The sequence below is a fragment of the Gracilinanus agilis genome, chromosome 1 (assembly GCF_016433145.1).
Source record: "Gracilinanus agilis isolate LMUSP501 chromosome 1, AgileGrace, whole genome shotgun sequence".
Classification (NCBI taxonomy): Eukaryota; Metazoa; Chordata; class Mammalia; order Didelphimorphia; family Didelphidae; genus Gracilinanus; species Gracilinanus agilis.
This window is the reverse complement of record NC_058130.1, coordinates 399,184,427-399,211,147: the sequence shown is the minus strand read 5'-3', so window position 1 is coordinate 399,211,147 and position 26,721 is coordinate 399,184,427. Positions and strand designations below refer to the sequence as shown.

At 37.2% G+C, this 26,721-nt stretch overlaps 1 protein-coding gene across 1 annotated transcript in view; it reads right to left on the bottom strand.

Annotated features, from left to right (window-relative positions):
• Positions 1 to 22,991, bottom strand: part of MEX3C (mex-3 RNA binding family member C) — an 85,944-nt gene extending 62,953 nt beyond the window's left edge. Inside the window, exon 1 of the mRNA XM_044681562.1 lies at positions 22,928 to 22,991. Within this exon, the coding sequence (XP_044537497.1) occupies positions 22,928 to 22,991 (64 nt within the window). The remainder of the gene's footprint in view (positions 1 to 22,927) is intronic.
• Positions 22,992 to 26,721: the final 3,730 nt, after the last annotated feature.

The window sequence follows — 26,721 nt, the reverse complement described above, 5'->3', positions numbered from 1 at the left end:
TTTCTTTCTTTCTTTCTTTCTTTCTTTCTTTCTTTCTTTCTTTCTTTCTTTCTTTCTTTCTTTCTTTCTTTCTTTCCCTTACCTTCTGTCTTAGAATCAATACTGTATATTGGTTCCAAGGTAGAAAATAAAGGCTAGGCAATGGGGGTTAAGTTACTTGCTCAGGATCACACAGCTAGGACTTATCTGAGATCAGATTTGAACCCAAGAATTCCCATCTCTAGGCCTGGTTTTCAGTCCACTAAGCCACCTAGCTGTCTCCATATTCTTATTTCAAAGACCTGAAGGTACAAGAACTACAAAGAAGAGAAAAGAGTAGATAGCAATAGGCCAAGATTTTCCTCAAGTCTCTTCATTTGTAAGATTTCTGCTCCCAGACTGACCTTTATAGACTTTGTCCTGTTAGACTTATAGACCTGGCAACTTTCTTTGAATTTTATTTCACAGTCACAAGATATTAAATTATATTAGTCCTAGCTAACAACTGCTATTTTGAACTCAAGATAGTGATCTATTATTAAAGTTAAGTTCAGTTCTTTTTCAATCAGAAAGCCCTTTATTCAAACTTACAAAAAACTCATTAACTAGCCTCTTTAAAAAAAGTTTTATTATTAACCTTTCCCCCCAAACAATTCAACTATTTCCCCACATATTGTTCTTTTCCTCTGTCCAACTATAGAATCCCTTTTATTGTTGGTGGTGTCCAGTCATTTCAATCTGTCTGACTCTGTGATCTCATTTGGGGTTTTCTTGGCAAAGATACTGGAATGGTTTGACATTTCCTTCTCTAGCTCATTTTACAAATGAGGAAACTGAGCCAAAAGGGGTTAAGTGTAAGAAAAACAGTTAAACAAAATCGACTGACAGAGGAACTTTGACAGCTTGTGCAACATTCTTTACCTGTAGGCCCTCATCTCTTAATGGAGAGGAGAGAAGCATGTTTTATCATCTGTTCCTTAGGATCAGAGTTGGTTACAGAATCACAGACTCAAAAAATCTCACAGTTGGAAGGGCTCAAACCTGACCACTAATCTCTTATACCTCTCTACCCCATTGTGTTTAATCTGAGTTCAGCCATTTCATTAAAAGCAAACAGAAAAAAAATCTAGAATTTCTTAGCCAAGCAATGCCACATTTAGTTACATGCCACTTCAAAATAAAGACTGCTGTGGTCTCTCTACTCCATCACTATCACCCTTCTTCCATAATAGTGTAGCTTCAGTCTTTCATACCTACTTTGTGAAAGCTTTGTGAAAGTGCTAGATGTCTAATAAGAGCAATAATTACAGGAGCAAGCACCTGCCTATCTTGCCTCTGTATGTTGCAGGGATATACTGTCCAGTGTGATCTGACTTTCCTTCCTCCTGTCTTCTTTCTGAGCTCTTGGATTTCCTGCCTTATTTCCCCACAGCTCTAGTGGTCAGAATCCTTATTCTTCCTCAGTGGGGAAAGAGGAAGTTTCTGGGTTCAAATTATAGGACAGTATTATGGTCTTAACCAATAGCCTTTCCTGTTATTTTGGGTTGGAATTCAGTGTTGTTTCTCACAAAAACAATGTTATAAGGGCTGTTAGGTTCTATGATATGATTAATATTACATTTCCATTGTATTGTGGGTATTTGTGGGTTCTCCTTGGACTTTAACAATATTTTACAACATGGTCTCTATGGGAAGATGCTTTCTAAATTCTACCCTAAATTAACAGAACAGCTTTTGGAATATAGCCTATTTAGAAATCAGCAATCATTTGTGGTGAATTCCAAACCAGATGCTGGTTTTATGTGTGGCAAGATCATGAATTCAATCATATGACCTATGTTTCACTTTTGAGACTTTGAAAAATGACTTAAATTTTGGAAGCTCCATTCTGTTTCATTATTGTTATTCATACTCTTGCTGGCTATGTCCATTCTTTATTAATCACTGGGTGTACTCACTAGGACTTCATATGAAAAAATAGGCTTTTCCATGATGATTTTGAATTTATTCTGGATTCGACAGAATTAGCAAGTCAAATGCTGACATTCTAACTCCTTCTTTTCTGGCATGATGGAGGCAGTGCTGGTCAAATGTTGCAGCATGCTTCATGCATTTAAGTCTACATAAGAAACACATTGAATAGAGATACAAAAATATAGATTTATGAAGGTAAGCACAGGCATAGACCCTACTCTCAGGGAGCTCAAAATCTATTAGGGGAGATTAAAATATACATAAATACTTTTAAGAGACAAATGAGACATGCAGAGGAGGGGAGAGGGGAATTTGGGTGGGGAAAGAGTGAATGTTCTTGTGTAGTGTGGGATCAAGGAAGGTTTTATGGAGATGAAGGCACTTGAATGGAACCTTGAAGTAAGAAAAAACTTTAGGCAAGAATTAAATGGGATAATCCATTCCAAACATAGGGCATGGAGAGAGCAAAGTTAGAAATATGGGAGAGAGCAGGACAAGACTACAGGGGATTGTTCATAATTCAGCTAGGTTGGTACATATGGGAAAGAGTGTAAAGAGGTATTGCATGAGAAAATATGGAAAAAAAAATTGAGTCAGACTGTAGAGGGCCTTGAATGTCAAGATTGGGAGTATATACTTCTTTCTTTAGGGGAAACTGAAACAGATGATGCTATCACAGCAGATGGGGTGGCACTCTGGTCTTGACCGAGATGTGTTTCTGAGCTGTGCCCAATATTTTTTTGAGTAGCAGTGTAAAGGATAGTTTAGAAAACTGAAATATTGAAGGAAACTAGTCTCTCAGGACTATGCTGGCTAATAACTTAGATGAAATAAAGGCCTGAACTAGAATGGTTGCTGTGTGAGAGGTATTTTGGAGGTGAGGGAATGGGGAACAAAGTCAATGATTACTATAAATGTTTGGGGCCAAGATGGCCCATCAACTTAAAAAAAGTTATAGGGAAAGGGCAAGCAGGCTTTTTTGTGTGTAAAAGGAAATGATGCATTCATAAAATCATTAATCTTGAGCTGTAAGGGTCTTCAGATCCATCTAGTCTAATTTTATTATTTTACATTTGAAGAACTGAGTCCTAGAAAGCTTATGACTTGCCCAAGTTTGCACCTTACTACTTAATAAGATCTTGGGATTTGAACTCAAGTCTTATAACTCCATAGCTAGAGGATTTAAAAAATCTTGAATTTAATATTCTATAGTTTCAACAAAGAGTGGGATGGATTTATGTAATAGGAGCTTTAGAGAGATGTTGGAGGTAGACATAGAGATTTGAGAATTATCTACTTAAAGGCAACTAGAAAAGGAATAATAGATAGAGCAATGGGCCTGGAGTCAGGAGAACCTGCATTCAAATCCAGCCTCAGACACTAGTGATATGACATCCTGGGCAGGTCACTTAACTCTGTTTCAATTTTGTCACTTGTAAAATGAGCTGGAGAAGGAAATGGCAAACCACTCCAGTATCTTTGCTAAGAAAACCTCAAATGGGGTCACAAAGAGTTGGACATGACTGAATAACAAAAACTTAAAGGCAACAACTGAAGTCATGGAAGGAGAGGTCATCAGAAGAGAGAGTGGAAAGAGAAGAGAGGAGGGCCAAAGACAAACATTTTTTTTAATTAAAATTTTCCCCCCATGGTTACATGATTCATATTGTCTTCTTTCCCTCTTCCCCTCCCCCCCCTCAGAGTTGACAAGCAATTCCACTGGATTATATATATATTATCACTCCAAACCTATTTCCATATTTTTTATTTTTGTAATCAGTAATCTTTTAAAACCAAAAATCCAAATCACATACCCATTTAAACAAGTGATAAATCGTATATTTTCTTCTGCATTTCTACTCCCATGGTTGTTTCTCTCTGTAGATAGCATTTTTTCTCATAAATCCCTCAGAATTACTAATTGCATTAGTAGCAAAGTCAATTACATTTGATCATCCCACAATGTTTGTTACTGTGTATAATGTTCTCCTGGTTCTGCTTATTTCACTCCGCATCAGTTCATGAAGTTCAAAGACAAAATTTTTGAAGACTTTTACTTTATGAGAAGCCAGGGTATAAGACAGAAAAGGAGGCAAGAGTGAATTAGTAGGAACCTGTAGGACTAGTATGGGAAAATTTTACTTCTAGCCATAAAAGTAATTCCGAGGCAAATTCCTTAGGTTTCTTAAAGGCAATAAGCATTTTTTGTGAGATGCCTAGCAAATGTCATAAACTAGAAAGAGTCTGTAACTTCTGGGTCAATTAAAATTATAATTATGAATTACAATTATAGTGCCCTGTTTTAAACTTTGGGCAGCTAGGTGACACAGTGGATAGAGTTTTAGGCCTAGAGTCAAGAAGACTCATCTTTCTGAGTTCAAATCTGGCTTTAGATACTAGCTATGTGACCCTGTGCAAGTCATTTAACCCTTTTTGCCTCAGTTTTCTCATCTGTAAAATGATCTGGAGAAAGAAATGACAGCCTACTCCAGTATCTTTGCTGAGAAAACTTCAAATAGGGTTAAAAAATCAGACATGACTGAAATAACAGAACAAAATTTTTAACTTCATTGAAGTCATAAATGTCACCATAATTCTTACATTGTTTAAAAAAAAGCCATTTCCAGGCTTATAGAAGTTATAACTTTTTTTTTTTAAACCCTTACCTTCCGTCTTGGAGTCAATACTGTGTATTGGCTCCAAGGCAGAAGAGTGGTAAGGGTAGGCAATGGGGGTCAAGTGACTTGCCCAGGGTCACACAGCTGGGAAGTGCCTGAGGCCAGATTTGAACCTAGGACCTCCCATCTCTAGGCCTGGCTCTCAATCCACTGAGCTACCCAGCTGCCCCCAGAAGTTATAACTCTTGAGGCCTAAGTAGAACTTGCAAACTTTGAAACTATGTTTTTGGTGATTCAGAATCAGATGTTTCAGGTTTTTTAAAAAATTGGTTATAGCGTTCATACATTAATTTATTATAATTTGCCATTTATTTTCAAGACTTTATCTTAATAGGGGATCATGGAAATTCTCCTGAGACCTTTACCTATATATCTTCTTTTTTCTGGTTTGGAGTTTTTCTCTTTGACCTCTATCTTCATAAATAATTTAAATTAAATTAATTTCAGTCATCATCTTCATAACTTTTGAATAAAGTATATTTATCTTGGAGCAGCAATTAATTTTGAAAAAATATAACATCTACTTTAATCTTCTATCATTCATCTAAGTATAAAGAACATTTTATCATTTCACAGAAAAATGCTCAAACTCTGAAAACGTGACCACCCTCATATGTAGAGGAAGTATTAATACCTAGAACTTTTGAATACTACTCTAGGGCATAGAATGGGTGTTATAAGGATGTACTTGCAAGCCCAAGACTTCACAATGTATTTGTTAGGTGTAGATTTTTGCTTCTTGATTTTGTTCTAAAATATATTTTATTTATGCCTTTTTATTTATACCAGTCTTTTCCCATAGGCCCTTCTAGACCAAACTCTTCATTGTGTAACAGAAAAATAATCAAGCAAAAATCATCAGTAAAGAGTTTGTGTATTCTATTCTAATGGTCCTCTAAAGTTCTGCCCTGAGGGGAGGAATTAAAGATTTTTCAAGAACTATTATACAAACATATACTTTTCAGTGTACAGAGAGGAGCATAAAAGATGGACTTCCCCATCATGTCATGTAGTCTTTGAAGGACTTTCCTGGGATCACAGAAATTTACTAGGCTAAAATATACATGTGTATAGGAGACCCCAATTTTTTTCTGGTCCTACTGGTTTTTTTTTTTTTTAATTTTTTTAAACCCTTAACTTCTGTGTATTGACTTATAGGTGGAAGATTGGTAAGGGTAGGCAATGGGGGTCAAGTGACTTGCCCAGGGTCACACAGCTGGGAAGTGTCTGAGGCCGTATTTGAACCTAGGACCTCCTGTCTCTAGGCCTGGCTCTCAATCCACTGAGCTACCCAGCTGCCCCAGGTCCTACTGGTTTTAAAGAGATTTTTCTCCCACATCTGGGTTATCTAGACCTTAGCAGAAATGAGGTGAAGAAGAGTAACCATATCTAAATCTATGCTTTTCTTGGCAGGGAGCAAGAGATAAAATGTTGCCTCTTGCAACTGAAAGCAGGGGATGTAGAACATGAATTGAAACCTCAAAATGAAGCATGAAGGGAGGTAATAAGAGAAGAACAAGAAAGAAGACTGCAGGTTGTGGTGGTATATGCCAATAATCCATTTTGCTGTGGCAGCCCAAGGCTGAAAGATAGTAAGATCTTGGGAGTTTTGAGCTGCAGTAGGGCTGAAGTTCCTTGGGTGTCTGCACTAAGGCTGGGAATGATATGGTGAGCTAGGGGCAGCTAGATAGTTTTGTTTAAAAAAACAAAACAATGTGGTAAGCTCCTGACAGTGAGGGCTATGAGGCCAATTAAAAAACAAAACAAAAAACCTTTATCTTCTGTCTTAGTATCAATTCTAAGACAGAAAGTGGCAAAGGCTAGATAATTGGTGTTAAATGACTCACCCAGGGTCACACAGCCAGGACGTGTCTGAGGTCATATTTGAGCCCAGGACCTCATACCTCCAGGTTTGGTTCTCCATTCACTAAGCTACCTAGCTGCCCCATGAGGTTGCTTAAGGAGGAGTAATCAGACCTAAGCTTCAAAGACAGAGAAAGTTAAAGATTTCTTGAAAATCAATTTTGGAACTAGACTTAAGAGAAATTGAGCTTCCAACCTGGACAAGATAGGGAGACAGTCTAGGGTTGCAGGGGAAAGAGGAAAAAAGAAGAAAAAGAAGGAGGAAGAGGAAGAGGAGGAAAAAAGAGGAAGAGGAAGAAAAATGAGGAAGAGGAAGAAAAAAGAAGTGGAGGAAGAAGATAAAAATGCAGCCAAGACCGTATCAGGAAGATCTTGCTGTGGTGAATGGTAAGAGTTAGCAGAATTTAGTCTTTTTCTTTTCTTTTTTCCTTCTTTCTGGTTTCCACAAAGTGTAATTCTGGGAAATTTCTAGTTAGAGTTTAAATCACAATCTTATCTTCCCATTTGGCCTAGAAGAGTGGTAGTAGGAAAGGAAAATTCAAATCTGGCTTTAATCCCTATTGCAGCCTATTGTGCATTGTTTTAGTGTCTATTTGTTTTTGTGTATGTGTGTGTTAGTTGATATTTCTAATAAACTATATGGCCATTTAAAATTGACTTGCTTAATCCATAATTTTGGAGGTATGAAAGTGAGAGGGGAAAGCCAGCTCATGGAACTTCAAATCATTTATAGAGATTTTTGCCTTAAAGTTTAACTTTTGTGTCTATTTCAGAGCATACCTGCTAGATTACCTTTGGACCCAGAGAGAATTAGGGAGAAGTGCCTGTGAGCATTCTGGGAGGTACTCTTGTTAGCCCTCAGTGTACCTTTGGATAGTACATCTTGGGTGGCATTAGACCACCTCTAGCATACACCCACATCCCACTTCGTATGAGACTGTAAACTTTTATGACCTAATTTTTTTAAATGTATATTAAAAATTCAACACATGGTAACAAAATTGCTATTTGTATCCCCTTTTGAACTTTAAAAAAAAGATACTTTTTTGATGTTCTTTTCTTTCTTTTTCATTTGTAACTCTATCACTAGCCCTGAAACAGAAGCCCTGCCTTGTTGCAAGTATACTTAAAGAAAACAAATCAACACATTGGTCATGGCTGAAATGTAGGTCTAATTCTGAACCTCTTGTCTGTACCTCTCTGCCAAGAGGTGGGTGGTATATTTTATCATCATGATGCATTTCTTAAGTTCTTTGAAAGGATGGGGTCATAGATCCTCTATTTGCTTTGTATTTATGGTGGGAAGATCCCTAGACTTAGAGTCAGAACAGTTGGGTTTGACTGTCTATTCTAATACTAATAAACAGTTGGGTGATTTTTTTTTCTTTTAAATTCTTACCTTCCATCTTAGAATAAATACTGTGTATTGGTTCCAAGGCAGAAAAGGGATAGGTGATGGGGTTTAAGTGACTTTCCCAGGGTCACACAGGAAGTGTTTGAGGTCATATTTGAACCTACGATCCCCCATCTTTAGGCTCTCAATCCACCAAGCTACCCAGAAGCCCCCACAGTTGGGTGATCTTGAGCAAATCACTTAACCTCTTAATATTTTAGGCCAGAGGTGTCATATTCAAGGCCCACTTACTCCTGGCCAGAAAAATTCCAGATAGCTGCCAGAACCAGATTAAAAGTTAATTGGGAGGGGGCAGCTGGGTAGCTCAGTGGATTGAGAGCCAGGCCTAGAGACAGGAGGTCCTAGGTTCAAATCCGGCCTCAGACACTTCCCAGCTGTGTGACCCTGGGCAAGTCACTTGACCCCCATTGCCTACCCTTACCAATCTTCCACCTATAAGTCAATACACAGAAGTTAAGGGTTTAAAATTAAAAAAAAAAAGTTAATTGGGAAATGTTTAGCAAAATAAATAAAAATACAGTGCAACAAAGACAATGTTAATTTGTGGTTTTCCAAGTCAATAGCTGCCTGCAGGGAACTGTTTCTATTTGAATTTGACACCATTATTCTAGACAAGTCTCCAAGACTAAATTGCAGAGGAGATACCCTAGAGCAGGGTTCAGCAAGTATGGCTCTTTCTGCAGGAGCCATAAAGTCAATTTTTTTTCAGGTGCTGTTACAGGAGTGCGCACTGTTACAGGAGCGCACACTGTGAGCACTGTACGGCTCTCACGAAATTACATTTTAAAAAATGTGGCGCTTATGGCTCTCATGGCCAAAAAGGTTGCCGACTCCTGCCCTAGAGCCAAGTTTCCTCTCTTGGGAGTTCTGTCTATTAATGAAATCTTATTCCCAGTTCTCCTAAAGTTCATTTTATAAGATTCAGCCCATTGTAATAAGCAATAAAAGCTGGCATTTTATATAGTGCTTTAAGGTTTGCAAAGGAGTTCACATAAAGTATTCCATGAGGCAGCTAGGTGGCTCAGTAGATAGCAAACCTGGAGTCAAGAAGACTTGAATTTAAATCTGACCTCATATACTTAATAGCTATGTAATCGTGGGTGAGTCACTTAACTCTGTCTCAGTTTCCTCAACTGTAAAATAGAGAAAATAACAACACTTCATGGGGTGGTCGTGAAGATCAAATGAGATATTTGCAAAGTATCTGGTACAGTAGCTGGCACACAGCAGGCACTCTATAAATGCTTATTCCTTTTCCTTCCTTTGGTCTTCACAAAAACTCAGGGATTATATAATTTACCCATACTCACAGTTTTTAAATATCAGAGATGGGATTCAAGTGGTCCTGACTACATGTTTTGTACTCCCTTGCCTCATACTGCCTATCCTAGCTCTAGGAATCTTGATTCTGCTGAGAAGATATGTTTTTAATGCTGTATTATTTTTATTTCTAAGCAATGCTCTGTTTTTATCATTATTTATAATAGGACTTAATATTCTTCAAGCTTCTTTCCTCATTCTTTTGTTCTGACATTTTCTTATATTCATTGTCCCAAAGAAGCTTCTAAAATTGGGATGATTGAGATTGAGATTGGTAAACAAAAACTAGTTTAAGCCAAGCATGTCTAGGGGGCAGCAAGGCAGGTTGTGTCCCCCAGTGAAATGAGCTATGGAGGTCAAAACTTACTCAGACCCAATTTGGCCTTCCCATTTAGATCATTAAGGCCTTCCCATAAATCATTATTGTAATATAATTAACAAATCATATTAGAATCTCATGATAAAGCATGATTTCCTTCACTATCATGAAGTAATTGAGGTGGGACTAGAAAATATTTCATTAGGTATTGTGGGGAATAAAAAAGAATTAATTTGCTCTTCTCAAGGTACACATCCATTCTACCCCACCCCCTCAAGGACATTTCATTGTTGCCACAGGCCCAGTGAGTTGGGAGGCCTCTGGTCTCATTTCAAGGACAAAAACCATTAGACTATGCTACCTCTTTGTCTCCTCATACTTTTAGGAGCAAGTGGAGTTACTTCCAAGTATATGGCTACCTTTCCATAACCTTATCCCCTCCCTGGTGGAAACTTGTGATGAGCTTACACTATGCATCTTGCTATTTTCTGATTGGGCAGAATTCACACCTAGATTGTAAGCTCAGCTGCCAGACAACAGGATATTGGACAGAGGGGAAGATGGAATGTTGAATTAAGAATCTATATAATGTTTGTATCTGTATGCATGCATTAACATTTGACAATAGGCCATTTTCCCCTTCCTCATGATAAAGAATAAAGCTTGCTTTTTATATTATTCACTCTTTGATTCCAGGCTTGAAATTGTAATTTGGGTGGTTGGTCATTTTTATCCCACTCAGTGTTCACCAAGTAGAGATGTTTAGTGGAGACCAGGATAATGAGGCTCCAGAATTGTATTTAATTACTCAAGATGCTAAATGTCTTTGTCTCTGATCACCAAGAGATATCACTGACCAACTAATTTATTGGTTATTGCTAGCCTGATCAATAAGTTGATTATTGGAATGGAGACTCTTGGAATTTTTAATTGTCATACATCTGATGTATTGGCTATCCCTCTTAGCTTCCTTTGGTGATATGGAAATATCAATGGACTCTACCACTTACCAGTTTGTATGACCTTGGGTAACTCATTTAACTTCTCTAGGTCTCAGTTTACTCAGTTGTAAAATGAGGTTGGACTGAATGGCTTCTAAGGTCCCTTTCATCTCAAATCTATATAATTGAAAAATATGATAACCATGCCATATAAGTTATTTATTTGAATGGAGAAGAAAATCGAAGGTCTCCTAGAATATGCCACATAGAGTGTCATACCTGGGCCCTGGTCACTTTAGGGAAACATATGGTTTAGTGCTGAAAGGATGCTTTAGAAGATCTCAGTAAATCTCAAATCATCCTTTCATCTATTCCTCTCCTAGTGACAGTGGCAAAGGATAGGGGACTTCCATACTTGTTTTCTTTCTCTTCCTCTCCAGGATAGCAAATAGCCCTTTTTTACTGTTCTTCCTTTGTTTTGAAGAAGATCAGTGACATCCTGGGTGATGTCTTGATTCACAGTATGAATTGGATTAAAGGGAGGCAGAGTTGCACAAAGTTCTCAGCCTCATTATCTTTTCCAGAGCCATCAAAGTCCAGCAGTAAGACAAAAACCAGGATGCCCAGGATGTAGTGTATGACCTTGGTGTCTTCAATGTCTGACCAAGCTCCAAGTGTTCCACAGTGCCTGCCTCAGCTACCCCTTCGTGGCAGATAAAACAATTTATTCTCATCTGCCCATTCCATTGGGGAATCTTCACATGCTTGAAGTGGATCTCCCCTTAACTTACTGACCAGTTTGAGGCTTGTCAGTTCCCCTCATTATAGTTTAGCCAATCTGCTAAGGTGCTTTTATCAGGGTGTGGTTGCTATGCATGCTACAGCTTCTTGGAGACAAAGGTGAGAGTTGTATGAAAGGTAGATATCTGAGGTGGATGAGCAGCTAAGAAGTGGGCTCAGCAAACTCTCACACCAGAGATACTAGTCTTCCTTGAATATCCCCTACATCCCAGCTCTCTCTTAGATTTCTGTAGAAGGGGTAAAGGAGGGACTGTGGCCTTTCTTCAACTCAACCTGGCAACACAGGTTTTTTTTTTTTTTTTTTTTTTTTTTTTTTTTTTTTTTTTTTTTTTTTATCCTGGGACTCCATTCTAGGAGCATAGGGCCACAACCAGTAGGCAATGGGTCACACAGTCACTCAGGGTCACCCAGCTGGGAAGTGTCTGAGCCCGGACTTGAACCTAGGACCTCCAGTCTCTAGGCCTGGCTCTCAATCCACTGAGCTAACCCAGCTGCCCCTACTTTAGGTTGCAGTTTCTTTAGCAGATGTAGTTTTTACAGGGTGGGGTTGCTAGCCCCACGCCCAACCCTCCTCCTTTTTCATCCGGGCTAGGGACCATCCTTGGCCCAGGAGTGGTAAGGGTGGGCCGATAGGGGTCAAGTGACTTGCCCAAGGTCACACAGCTGGAAGTGTCCGAGGCCGGACTTGAACCTAGGACCTCCAGTCTCTAGGCCTGGCTCTCAATCCACTGAGCCACCCAGCTGCCCCGGCAACACTGTAGCTATGACCATATGAAAACTAAAGCAAGGCCTGTACTACTGTAACAGATCCTGAACCTTGAACTTCTGGCTGTCTTTTTTCCTTTGTCTTGGGCATATGTGACTCAATCATGATCCTGAGATGGACATTTCTATTCTTTATTTTTTTTTTTTTAACATTTATTCATATTTTTTTTTTGAAAAAGTTAACATGGTTACATAATTCATGCTCTTACTTTCCCCTTCACCCCCCCAGCCCCATGGCAGATGTGTATTTCCACTGGTTTTAACATGTCATTGATCAAGACCTATTTCCAAATTGTTGATAGTTGCATTGGTGTGGTAGTTTAGAGTCTACATCCCCAATCATGTCCACCTCAACCCATGTATTCAAGCAGTTGTTTTTCTTCTGTTTGCACTCCTGCAGTTCTTCCTCTGAATGTGGGTAGCGTTCTTTTCCATAAATCCCTCAGAATTGTCCTGGGTTTTGTATTGCTGCTGGTACAGAGGTCCATTACATTCAATTTTACCATAGTATATCAGTCTCTGTGTACAATGTTCTTCTGGCTCTGCTCCTCTCACTCTGCATCAGTTCCTGGAGGTCTTTCCAGTTCACCTGGAACTCCTCCAGTTTATTATTCCTTTTAGCACAATAGTATTCCATCACCAGCATATACCACAATTTGTTTAGCCATTCCCCAATTGAAGGGCATACCCTCATTTTCCAGTTTTTCGCCACCACAAAAAGCACAGCCATAAATATTTTTGTACAAGTCTGTTTATCTATGACCTCTTTGGGGTACAAACCCAGCAATGGTATGTCTGGATCAAAGGGCAGGCATTCTTTTATAGCCCTTTGAGCATAGTTCCAAATTGGCAGCCAGAATGGTTGGATCAGTTCACAGCTCCACCAGCAAAGCATTAATGTCCCAGTTTTACCACATCCCCTCCAGCATTCATTACTCTCCCTTTCTTTCATTTTAGCCAATCTGTTAGGTATGAGGTGATACCTCAGAGTTGTTTTGATTTGCATTTCTCTAATTATTAGAGATTTAGAACACTTTCTCATGTGCTTATTGATAGTTTTGATTTCTTTATCTGAAAATTGCCTATTCATTTCTCTTGCCCATTTATCAATTGGGGAATGGCTTGATTTTTTATACAATTGGTTTAACTCCTTGTATATTTGAGTAATTAGACCCCTGTCAGAGTTTTTTGTTATAAAGATTTTTTCCCAATTTATTGTTTCCCTTCTGATTTTGGCTACATTGCTTTTGTTTGTACAAAAGCTTTTTAGTTTGATGTAATCAAAATCATTTATTTTACATTTTGTAATTTTCTCTAACTCTTGCTTGGTTTTAAAATCTTTCCTTTCCCAGAGATCTGACAAGTAAACTACTCGATGTTCACTTATTTATAGTTTCCCTCTTTATATTCAAGTCATTCACCCAATCTGAATTTATCTTGGTGAAGGGTGTGAGATGTTGATCTAAACCTAATCTCTCCCATATTGTTTTCCAAATTTCCCAGCAGTTTTTGTCAAATAGTGGATTTTTGTCCCAAAAGTTGGGCTCTTTGGGTTTATCATACACTGTCTTACTGATGTCACTTACCCCAAGTCTATTCCACTGATCCTCCCTTCTGTGTCTTAGCCAGTACCATTCTGTTTTGATGACTACTGCTTTATAGTACAGTTTAATATCTGGTACTGCTAGGCCCCCTTCCTTCACATTTTTTTTTCATTATTTCCCTTGATATTCTTGATCTTTTGTTATTCCAAATGAACTTTGTTATAGTTTTTCCTAATTCAATAAAAAAGTTTTTTGGTAGTTTGATAGGTATGGCATTAAACAGGTAAATTAATTTGGGTAGAATGGTCATTTTTATTATGTTAGCTCATCCTACCCATGAGCAATCAATATTTTTCCAATTGTTTAGATCTAGTTTTAATTGTTTGGAAAGTGTTTTGTAGTTGTTTTCGTATAATTGCTGTGTTTGTTTTGGTAGATAGATTCCTAAGTATTTTATATTGTCTAGGGTGATTTTAAATGGTGTTTCTCTTTCTACCTCTTGCTGCTGTGATGTGTTGGAAATATATAGAAATGCTGATGATTTATGTGCATTTATTTTGTATCCTGCAACTTTGCTAAAGTTGTTGATTATTTCTACAAGCTTCTTAGTTGATTCTCTAGGATTTTTTAAGTAGACCATCATATCATCTGCAAAGAGTGATAGCTTAGTCTCCTCATTGCCTATTTTGATACCTTCAATTTCTTTTTCTTCTCTAATTGCTACTGCTAATGTTTCTAGTACAATGTTAAGTAATAGAGGAGATAATGAGCATCCTTGTTTCACTCCTGATCTTATTGGAAAGGCTCCTAATTTATCCTCATTGTATATGATGCTTGTTGATGGTTTTAGTTATATACTGTTTATTATTTTTAGGAAAGGTCCTTCTATTCCTATACTTTCCAGGGTTTTCAATAGGAATGGATGTTGTATTTTGTCAAAGGCTTTTTCAGCATCTATTGAGATAATCATGTGATTTTTGTTTGTTAGATTGTTGATATCGTCAATTATGTGGATGATTTTCCTAATGTTGAACCATCCTTGCATTCCTGGTATGAATCCCACCTGATCATGGTGGATGATCCTCTTGATCACTTGATGGAGTCTCTTTGCTAATATTCTATTTAAAATTTTTGCATCTATGTTCATTACGGATATTGGTCTGTAGTTTTCTTTCTCTGTTTTTGATCTAACTGGCTTTGGAATCAGTATCATATTTGTGTCATAAAAGGAATTTGGTAGGACTCCTTCTTTGCTTATTATATCAAATATATTTGTATAGTATTGGGATTAGTTGCTTTTTGAATATTTGATATCATTCACCTGTGAATCCATCAGGCCCTGGCGATTTTTCCTTAGGGAGTTCTTTGATGGCTTGTTCAATTTCTTTTTCTGATATGGGGTTATTTAGGTATTCTATTTCTTCTACTGTTAATCTAGGCAATTTGTATTTTTGTAAATATTCATCCATATCTCCTAGATTGCTATATTTATTACCATATAATTGGGCAAAATAGTTTCTAATGATTGACTTAATTTCCCCTTCATTAGAGGTGAGGTCTCCCTTTTTATCTTTGATACTGTCAATTTGATTTTCTTCTTTCCTTTTTTTATTATATTGAGCAGTACTTTGTCTATTTTATCTGTTTTTTCAAAATACCAGCTTCTAGTCTTATTTATTAATTCAATAGTTCTTTTACTTTTGATTTTATTAGTTTCTCCCTTGATTTTTAGTATTTCTAATTTAGTTTTCATCTGGGGATTTTTAATTTGTTTGCTTTCTAATTTTTTAAGTTGCATGCCCAATTCATTAATCTCTACCCTCCCTAATTTATTAATATATTCACTCAAGGATATAAATTTCCCCCTGAGAACTGCCTTGACTGCATCCCACAGAGTTTGGTAGGATGCCTCATCATTGTCATTCTCTTCAATGAAATTGTTGATTGTTTCTATGATTTCTTCTTTGACTAGCTGGTTTTGGAGAATCATATTATTTAATTTCTAATTAGTTTTTGATTTGCCTGTCCAGGTGAGCTTACTAATTATTATTTTTATTGCATTATGATCTGAGAAGGTTATATTTATTATTTCTGCTCTTTTGCATTTGTTTGCAATGTTTCTATGCCCTATTACATGGTCAATCTTTGTGAATGTACCATGTGCTGCTGAAAAGAAGGTTTATTCCTTTTTGTTCCTATTTATTTTTCTCCACATATCTATTGAATCTAATTTTTCTAGGACTTCATCCATCTCTCTTACATCTTTCTTATTTATTTTTTGGTTTGATTTATCTAGATCTGAAAGAGGGATATTTAGATCTCCCGCTAGTATGGTTTTACTATCTATTTCCTTCCTGAGATCTGCCAGTTTCTTCTTTATGAATCTGGTTGCTATGCCATTTGGTGCATACATATTGAGCAATGTTATTTCCTCATTGTCTATACTGCCTTTAATCAGGAGGTAAAGACCTTCCCTGTCTTTTTTAATCATATCTATTTTTACTTTGGCTTTGTCAGAAATCATAATTGCCACTCCTACCTTCTTTTTCTCATTTGATACCCAAAGGATTTTGCTCAAGCCCTTTACCTTTAACCTGTGTATGTCCACCCGCCTCATATGTGTTTCTTGTAGACAACATATGGTAGGATTTTGGTTTCTAATCCACTCTGCTATTTGCTTCCTTTCTATGGGCGAATTTATCACATTCACATTCACAGTTATATTTATCAGTTGTGTATTATCCAACATTTTGGTATCTTCTCCTAGTTCTACCTCTTCTTCTTATACTATTTCCTTTTAAACCAGTGGTTTGCTTTATGCCAGTAACCCTTGTCCCCTCCCTTGATTTACTACCTTTTCCACCCCCTCCCTTCTTATTCCCTCTATTTATTTTTAAGGTCTAATGAATTCCCTCCCTCCTCTCCTCCCCTTCATTTTTTGACCTCCCCACTCCCCTGCTCCCCTTGGTTTTTCCCTTCTGACTTTCTCAGTAGGTTTGGATAGAGTTTTATATCCCAATGGATAAAGCTACTCTTCCCTCTCTGGGTTAATTACACTGAGAGTAAGGTTTAACTATTACCTCTTAATCCTCTCTTCCTCTCCTTCTTATAATAGTATTCATCCCTTCCCCTTCCCATGCCATCTCTTTGTGTGTAATAGAATATCCTATTTTTCTTATTCATTCAAGTTTCTCTTGGTGTCCTCTACTATTCACCTCCCTCTTTCCCACCCCATATCATCTTAGACTATTTAGTATTCCAACCTCTCCCTATGAATATTTCTTCTAATTACTATAATAGTGAATAGAGTTCCTTAAAGAGAATTATACATAACATTTCTCCATATAGGAATACCAATAATTAGATCATATTGAAGCCCTTAAAGAGGTAAATTTAAAAAATGTGAATTTTCTTTCTTTCCCCTCTGTTTCTTATTTACCTTTTTATGTTTCTCTTGATTTTTGTGGTTGGATATCGAACTTTCCATTTAGTCCTGGTCTTTTCTGCGCAAATACTTGAAAATCTTCTATCTTGTTGAATGCCCAATCTTTCCCTTGGAAATATATGTTTAGTTTTGATGGGTAGGTGATCCTTGGTTGTAGACCCAGTTCTCATGCCTTTCTGAATATCATATTCCAAGCCTTGTGGTCTTTTAGGTGGAGGCTGCCAGATCCTGTGTTATCCTGATTGTTGCTCCTTGATATCTGAATTGTCTATTTCTGGCTTCTTGTAAAATTTTTTCTTTTACTTGGAAGCTCTTGAATTTGACTATTATATTCCTGGGGGTTGACTTTTGAGGGTTTAGTGTAGAGGGTGATCTATGGATCCTTTCAATGTCTGTTTTGCCCTCTTGTTGAAGAACATCGGGGCAGTTTTCTTGGATAATTTCTTGTAGTATGGTGTCCAAATTTCTATTAATTTCTGCTTTTTCAGGAAGACCAATGATTCTCAGATTGTCTCTTCCAGACCTGTTTTCTTGGTCTGTCACTTTCTCATTGAGATATTTCATGTTTCCTTCTATTTTATCAGTCTTTTGACTTTGTTTTATTTGCTCTTGCTGTCTTGAGAGATCATTAGTTTCTAATTGCTCAATTCTAGTCCTTAGGGACTGGTTTTCGGCTATAATCTTTTGATTTTCCTTTTCAATTTGGTCATTTCTGGTGTTCAATTTGTTTATCAGTTCATTTGATTTCTGAGCCTCACTTTCTAATTGCAGAATCCTGCCTTTTAAACTGTTATTTTCTTGCCAGATTTTGGTTTCCAATTTGCTTACCATTTTGTTTGATTTTTGGGCATCTTTCTCCAATTGGGAGTTTCTGTCTTCTAACCTGTTTATTTCCTTTTGAGCTATTTCCCACTTCTCTCACCAAATCTCTTCCATTTTCCTCATTATCTCAGATTTGAACTCTTCAATAGCTTGTGGCCAGTTTTTATTATTTTGGGAAGGTTTTGATATGATTACTTGTTTGTTCTCCTCTGCTGTTTGCTCTTTTGTCTGTATTTTATCTGTGTAAAAGTTGTCGAGTGTTACAGATTTCTTCTTGATGATCTTTCTCTTTTGGGATTCTTGTCTCTGGCTTGCCATTGTTAGCCCTGCACCCTCTCAGGTTTATCCTCACATTCAGGGTCTGTCTGTGCTGTTTAGGCTCCTGAGGTCTCAGTTGTTCTCAGAGTCTAGCCTCCTGGTGGTCCCCTTACTTGTTCCTCTTCCCGAGGCTCCTTTAACAGTCTCAGGGTATTGCTTCCACAGTTGTGAACCCCTTTTGCACTGGGTCCCCACTCAAGGTCTGTGCCTGTGCTCAAGATCCAAGTCCTTGCCTGTACTTCGGATTCGTGTCTGGGCTTGAGTCCTCGCCAGTACTCGTGTCTGCGCTCAGGTTCTGCGTTCAAAGTCCGCACACATTCTTTAGCCTCTTGGGGTCCTAAGTCTTACTGCTCTCAGAAGCAGGCCCTGGTGACCCCAGGTAGCTGCCAAGGACTCAATGTGTGCCCCAAACTTGCTCTAACTCTTGTGTGCTGGCTTTGGCACTATAGGTGGTGTGGGGTGGTGGAGGGGGTTGCTCAGCTCGCATTTTAGTGAGGGCTGTTTCACCCCTTTGTAGCTTGAAAATGCCCCAATTCCACATACCTCCAATGTTGTGGGGTCCCTTTGTTCCTCTGTATTTGTTTTTATGTCTTCTTGAGGATTCCTGTATGTTTCGGTTAGGAGAGGTTAAGCAGCTGCTTTTTACTCTACTGCCATCTTAACCAGGAACTGGACATTTCTATTCTTGAGGCAACCTGGTGAGTTCAATTGGCAACAGATGGAGTGTTCTCCAATTCCAGAGTTTCTTAGAGAAAATGACTATCACAAGAGAATGAACTTAATTCCTGGCCTGATTTACCTGTAGACATGGATTTGGAGGGAATTATTTAGACAGAGAAGAGCTAATGTGAAATGAAAAATGCCTTCTCAATATTCTTGTAAATTGTTTTATGTTCTGGTTTGTTGTTATTCAGTTACTTCAGCCTTCTTTGACACTTCATGACCCCATTTGGGGTTTTCTTGTCAAAGATGCTGGAGTGGTTTGTCATTTCCTTCTTTAGCTCATTTTATATTTGAGGAAATTGTGATTTGACCAGGGTCACATAGCTAGTGAGTGTCTGAATCTGGATTTGAACTCAGATCTTCCTGACTCCAGGCCAGGTTCTCTATCCATGGTGCCACCTAGCTATACCTGTTTTTGAAGTTTAAGTCTCTTTCTTCTTAAAATATTTAATAAAAACAAAAAAACAAACCCTTACCTTCTGGCTTAGAATCAACACTATATATTGGTTCTAAGGCAGAAGAATAGTAAGGGCTAGGAAATGGGGATTAAATGACTCTCCCAGGATCACACAGCAAGGAAATGTCCTAGGTCACATTTGAACTCAGGTCCTCCCCTCCCTAGGCCTGGTTCACTATGTACTGAACCACCTAGTTACCCTCAGTTTAAGTCTCTTTTAAAAAAAATTTTTTTTTTTAAGATTGAGTTTCCTTGTCTCACTCATGCCAGAACTGTAGAACTCATGGACCGAGTCTCACTCCGATCAACATGATAGCCTTTACTTATTCTTTTTCTGAGTGGGGATGGTTCATACTATCTTAGGCAGCCTTGGGGCTCTTCCCAGAAAGTCACCATATTAACCTCAAACTTACTTTTAACACTGGATCAGCTTAAATATTCTGAGCTCAAGAGATCTGCCAGCCTTAACCTCCTTGACAGAAGGAATTACAGGTATAGAATCAATCCAGAAAATAAGACTGGAAGGTCAGATAAACAAAAAAAGACTCTTATTATAAAGAGTTATTATGTGTGCAAGGGAAACCTAAGACACAAACTTTGAGGAGAGAATGAATCCCAAATAACTATTATCTACACCTCAAAGAAAAACATATCTTAACCATAAAATTAATTAGAATTCCTAGAAGAAATGAAGCAAGATTTTAAAAGATATTTTATTCCCCCCAGTGACACATTAAAAACACTTTTTAACATTTGTTTTTTAAAATTTCAAGTTCCAAATCCTCTCCTTCCTCCTTCCCTCCACTTCCTCATCCCTGGGATGATAAATGATCTGATATAGGTTCTATATGGGCAATCATGTAAAACTTATTTCCATTTTATTCATTTTGTGGAAGGAATTCCGAACAAAAAATTTAAGAAAGTGAGAGATAGTATGCTTCAGTCTTCATTGAGGTTCCAAGTTTTTTCTCTGTAGGCAGAGGGCATTTTTCATCATAAGTCTTTTGGTATTATCTTGGATCATTGTATTGTTCAGAATTACTAAGTCTTTCATAGTTGTTCATAGTACAATATTGCTGTTAACTGTGTACAATGTTCTTTTGGTGCTACTCACTTCACTCTGCATCAGTTTGTGTAAGTCTTTCCAGACTTTTCTGAAATCCTCCTGCTTATAGAGATCTAGCTCTATATTTCTGGGGGTTCTGAGTGGTGTTTAGTGGCATAGGATGGAATGAGAAAAGTAAGACTAAATGCTCAGCTCATAACTGCTCCAACTTGCCATGGAGTCTTGAGTTTAATATATACTGGTTTCACACAAAGAGCACAGAGAAAGAATCACAGCTGTGAAGGGGTTACAAATTATACAAAATCCCACTAAGTCTAAAAAGTAGAGAGATAGGTCCAGGATCAAAGGCCAAATTCCAACCACCAATTAGTAGGAGGTTAATTCTGGGAGCAGAAATATATTTCATAGAGATCCTAAACAAATTGAGTCCAGTACTCTTGATTTACAGGATTGCACTTGGTCAGATAAAGTCTTGTCTAGCTTTGTCTGTTTCTGGCCTTGATTGTCTAAGTAATATATTTTTTAGAGTTCAGGATTCTTAATTATCAAGGAGAGAAATTGTTAACTCTGTACCTTTTGGTTTGCTAGGAACTTAAAGCTTTTCAATAAGTCTATAATGTTTTTCCAATAAGAAAAGTTATGGATCATAAAAGGGGTCAAAAGAGGGGTCTTAGATTTTTATCTATTTTCTTATTGGCTTCCCACACCTGCTTATGCTTTCTTATAGTGCAATAGTGGCTTCTAGTTCCCATAGCCACAATGTAGGAGTAAGAAATGCTCTAATTTTGCCTATTCCCTGACCCCAAATGCCTCAAAACAAATTTTGAGTAGCATAACCAACAAACAACACAGTTAAGCAGGGTTTCAGCCAAATAAAACCTAGAGGGACAGTAAGAAGGGTAAGTGGGGAAGGCAATGGAATTAGCAGCATGAGAATTTATTTATTTAGTCCATGTTGAGGAGAATGAGGAGTGATCTGGTGCAAGTATTGGGGGAACTTTCAGCAGAAGGGGCAACCTGGCATGTATGACACCTGGGGTTGCTGACAGCTGAGGAATCCTCAGGGAACTCATGAACAGTACTCCCTCTATCCGAAGAGTGGAACTAAGCATCAATATATAGGTAAGGTCAGAAAAAAGCTCCCCTAAATGAGTAAGTCAAAGAAAAACCTGACCCTGGAAAACCATTTTAATAATGGGGAAGACCAAAATGCAAGCTCAGAAGAGGGCAGCAATGCCAAAATGGAAATTTATGAAGCCTCAAAGGCAAATGTGAAAGAACATCAGGCCCAAAGTGAACTCCTAGAAAAGCTCCAAAAGAAGATTACAAAACAAATTAATAAAAGAGATAGAAATAAAATTGTGAGGGGAGATGAGAGACCTTTAAAAAAAAGAATTACAAAATCTCATGGAACATTAGTATTCTATTACTATCGCACATCACAACTTGTTTAGTCATTCCTCAATTAATGGGAATCCCCTCACTTTCCAGTTCTTTGTTACCATAAAAAGATCTGCTATACATATTTTTGCACAAGAGGTCCTTTTACCTTCTAAAAAATCTTTCTGGGATACAGACCTAATAGTGGTGTTGCTGCATCAAAAGTTATGCACAGTTTTATAGAAAAACAAGAATTTTTATAAGTTTGAAATGCCATGACAAATGAAGTGAGAATGCTAGAGGAAAAAACTGGAAAAGAAATGAGAGCTATTAAAGACATATTCATAAGGAGAATTAATAGCTTAGTATAATAGCTTACCCAAGAAACAGACTCCTTGAAAATTAGAATGGACCAAACAGAAGTTAATGACTTCATGATATAAGAAATATTAAAATAAATTCAAAAGATTGAAAGAAATAGAAGAAAGTATCGGATATCTATTATCAAAAATAATTTACCTGGAAAGAAGCCAGGGAGAGATAGTTTTAGAATCATTCAAAAAGCCAGGAACAAAAAAAGAGTCTAAATATATGTATTTCAAGAAATCTTGAAAGAAAATTGCTCAGACATGTTAGAACAAGAGAGAAAGTGAAAAAAGAAAAAACCCACTCATCACTTCAGGAAGAAGAGAGTCCTTTGACCTGAAACTAGAGACCTTCCTCTGGGTTGGTATTGCTCCATTAATCACTACTCTTTGGGCTGGTCATTCAACCAATTCTAAATCCAGGTAACTTCACTATCATCATGTTTTATCTCTCTATCTTATTCACAAGGATATCAAGAACAATGAGCTTGTTGTGAAGCTATGTGTGAAGGATATTAGGGAGGGCATGGAAGGGTTGAGTTGGAGAATGAGGTGGTATCCCTGTGATACTATAAAGACCCAAGGCAAACAACCCTAAACTTCACATTAACCAAAACTACACAAGAAAATACTTTTCTTAAAAATCATTTCATTAATGTAACGTACCCCTTCCAAGTCTTCAAAGATAACTTGTTTTTATTTTAATTTGATTTTACATTTCTGTTAAATTTCATTTTATAATGTTCATCTTACCTATGAATATTAGGGTGGACAATTTTCTTTTGACTTCATCTGCCTTTGGATGCTCTGCTGTCATCCCTACCATAAATGTGTTCATTATTCAAATGGTGATGATATAGCTACTATAAGAATGAGAATAGATAACATGATTTTTTAGAAAAGAAAGCCAATAATTTTAGTTATCTCAGCTCTATGTTACAGGTATCACAACTCCACCTCTTTTGCCTTTTTGATATTTCTTTAGTTGTCAAAAGAGTACCCTTTTTGATTCCCAATTTTGTAGTTTTCTTTTGTTGTCTGGCTATTATAGTACAGAAGAAACACTAAGAGATAGACAGCAGACTGAGATCTTTGCTTTTAAGATCTCACTGACCTTAGAATCTGCCACTTTGGTTAGGTATATATACATACGCAATTCCTTAACAAATTCAGTTTAAGAAACATTTAAGTACCTTCTACAGGCTTATTTTCATTGATTCATTCTTCATCCTTTGTTGACTAGAATGACCTACTTAAGTTAAAGCAATTACAAATCCCCAAGAAAATTTGCTGACAATATATATTTTTGCATTTAGAATTACCTGGTATAAGGTGATTTGTGAGCTTGAAACAGTTTATTGACTTATCAGTGCTGTGATGGGGGGTAGAGAGGATTCTCTTACCCAACTCTAATGATTTTTCAGGGATCTTGGTCTATTATTACTCCAAGATTTCTGATTAGAATTGGCCAAACAACCACTAACTTTCTAGATTTAAATATAAAAATTTTTGCATCTAGTACTGATATTCCTCTCCTTAAACCTATAGTTTATTTATGGTACAATGAAGACTTGCATCAGAGTTAGAATTCTTTATTCAAATCCTGCCTCTCATGCTTACTTTATCACCTATAAAATGAAAGGTTGGGCTAGGTCATAAGATCATAGGATCATTGCTGTAAAGATGCTTCGAGGAATACTGCAAGTGAGCTCTAGGTCTTTCTAGTCCAACTTCCTCATTTTCTAGGTGAGAAAGGTAAGCATAGCCACACTTGACTTATCCATGTAAGTAATAGAGATGGAATTTAAATTCAAGTTCTCTGACTCCAAGTTCAGTGATCTCCTTTTCAATTATATCCAGTAAACCTTTATTGAACATCAGCTTGGTGCTATACATTGTGTCATTGAGAGCACAAAAGAAATAGAAGACATGAGTAGGGTCTCATGGAGCTTATAACATCCCTGGGGAGATAAATGATACCTGCAGGAAGCATAACAATTAAAGACTGTGTATGATCAAGGATAAAATGGGCAAGTAGTAAACCTTTAAGGAAGTCAGAGAAAGAGAAAACAGTGGACTGGAATAGTTGGGAAACACTTTAGAGATAAGCTGAACTTTATATCTTGGAGGATGGGCAAGAGAGGAAAGAGAAGAGAAAGGCCATCTTTCCCACTATGCTTACTCTTTGTCCTTAACTCCTGATTGAGATTTGGTTATCTATTTCAGGACGTTGCAGTTCTTATAGTCCAGAGATGTTGGAGTAGGTTAAATCATATTAAAATGTATTTGGTAAATATTTAATAAAATAAATAAAAGTATAACAGAATATATTTGATGTTAATATATGGCCTTTCTCTCTCTCTCTCTTTCTTTCTTTCTTTCTTTCTTTCTTTCTTTCTTTCTTTCTTTCTTTCTTTCTTTCTTTCTCCCTTTCTGTCTCCCTTTCTTTCTTTCTCTTAGTTTCTTGTTTTCTTCTTTCTTTAAAACCCTTATTTTCTGTTTTAGTATCAATTCTAAGCCAGAAGAGTGGCAAGGGTTAGGCAATTGGGGTTAAGTGACTTGCTCAGGGTCATACAACTAGAAGTGTCTGAGGTCAGATTTGAACCTAGGTCTTGCTGACTCCAGGCCTGGCACTCTACTGTGCCACCTAGATGGCCCTAATATGTGGTTTTTAGATCAGTTTGTGGTCAGCAAGTATCCTTAGGTTTGGCTCCCATTTTTGGTTGAGTCTTTTAACTTTCAGTTAAAAGTCTTTGGTCATTTTTGATAATGATGATAATAATACTTTATATCTACATATAATACTTTATACTTTTTGCAATTACTCTGTAAGTAGCATAGGTGTTACCTTTTTTCTACCTCTGAGGATATTGAATTCATATCAATTAAAGGACTTGCTTAAGATCACAGTAGTTACTAGCAGAATTAAGACTAGACCCTGGATCTTCTTTCTTCAAGTAAAGTATTCTTTCCATCATACCTTGCCTTTTTAGTAAATAGTCTATATTATTTTTTGATAAAATTGACAGAGGGAGAGAAAGAAAGGAAGCAGAAAGAGAAAGAAGGAAATAGAGAGTGAAGAGAATGAGAGAGAATGAGAAAGAGAGAGATAAAGTGAAAGAACCCTAGGGTGTTTGGTGATGTCACACAGGAGTCTATTAGATGAGAATTAAGAAATTAAGGGGAGAACCATATAGTAATTGTCTAGAACAAGATTGGATTCAGTCTTTAGTCTCCTCCAATAACACCATTAACCCTAACTAACTGATGATGTTGGCTATAATAATCAGAGTACAGATAGATCACAGCAAAAAAAAAAGCATAATTTATGGTAGACAAGAAGTATCTTGGTCAATGAATAGTAGCAGATATTTGTAGTGCTGATATATATAGTTGATCTATAGTGTTTTAAACATCACAGTACATCTATTACAGGGCTAAGTCAGACAAGAGAGGGAATATGATGAGTCTAGAGCAGTGGTGGGCAAACTTTTTAAAGAGGGGGCCAAAGGAAAGGAAATGCTCATCTGTCATTCTGTTTCTAAGGCAACTCTTTCAAAGTTTCAGGCCTCCCCCCACCCCCCAATCTGGCCCTCAGACTATAGTTTGCCCATCACTGGTTTAGAGGACTAAAGATGAATCATACCACCCACCTCCTGTGAGAGAGGTGGTGGACTTAAAATTTAGAATGAGACATGCAAAGTCCTCTGTATTTAAATGCCTTTTATGATATGGCTCCTGTCTGCCTTTCTAGGCCTATATATTATTTTCCTTTATATATCCCATGTTCTAGCCAACCTGGCTTACTTATAGTTCTTCATAACAACTTTGCATCTCTTCACTTTGTACCTTTGAACAGTCTCTCCATTTCATGAAATGCCTTTTCTCCTCACTTCTACCTATTAGAAACCTCAGCTTCCTTCAACATTCAGATCAAATATTAACTCCTAGCTGAGGCCGTGCTTGATTCCCCTCTCCTACTGGTGGTCCCAGTCTCTCCATTCTACCTTTTACTTTCTGTTTTTTTAAGTCCTTATTTATGTACATGCTGTTTCTTTCCAATTAAATGAAAAATTCTTGAGGCCAGAGACTATTTCATTTTTTTTTCATTATATCCAGAGCACACTGTAGGCATTTAAAAATTTTTTGAAACTCTTACCTTCTGTCTTAGAATTAATACTGAATATTGGTTCAAAGGCAGAAGAGCAGTAAGGGCTAATCATTTGTGGTTAAATGACTTGTCCAGGGCCACACAGCCAAGAAGTATTGAGGTCAGATTTAAACCCAGGACTTACTGTCTCCAGACCTGGTTCTTTATCCATCGAATCACTTTAGCATTTATTAATGCTTGTTGATTGATTAATCCATAATTGAGCAGGATGGATTACATGATCTCTAAGTTTCCTTCTAACCATAATATGCCATGACTGAGTAAAATTATCTTCTTTTTCAGCTACTAGTCAATATTATTTCACTAGAGTATGTAATAAGTTGCCAATATAGTAATTTGAATTTCCTTGGTGTTTTCTTTGTCTGTCTCTATTAGG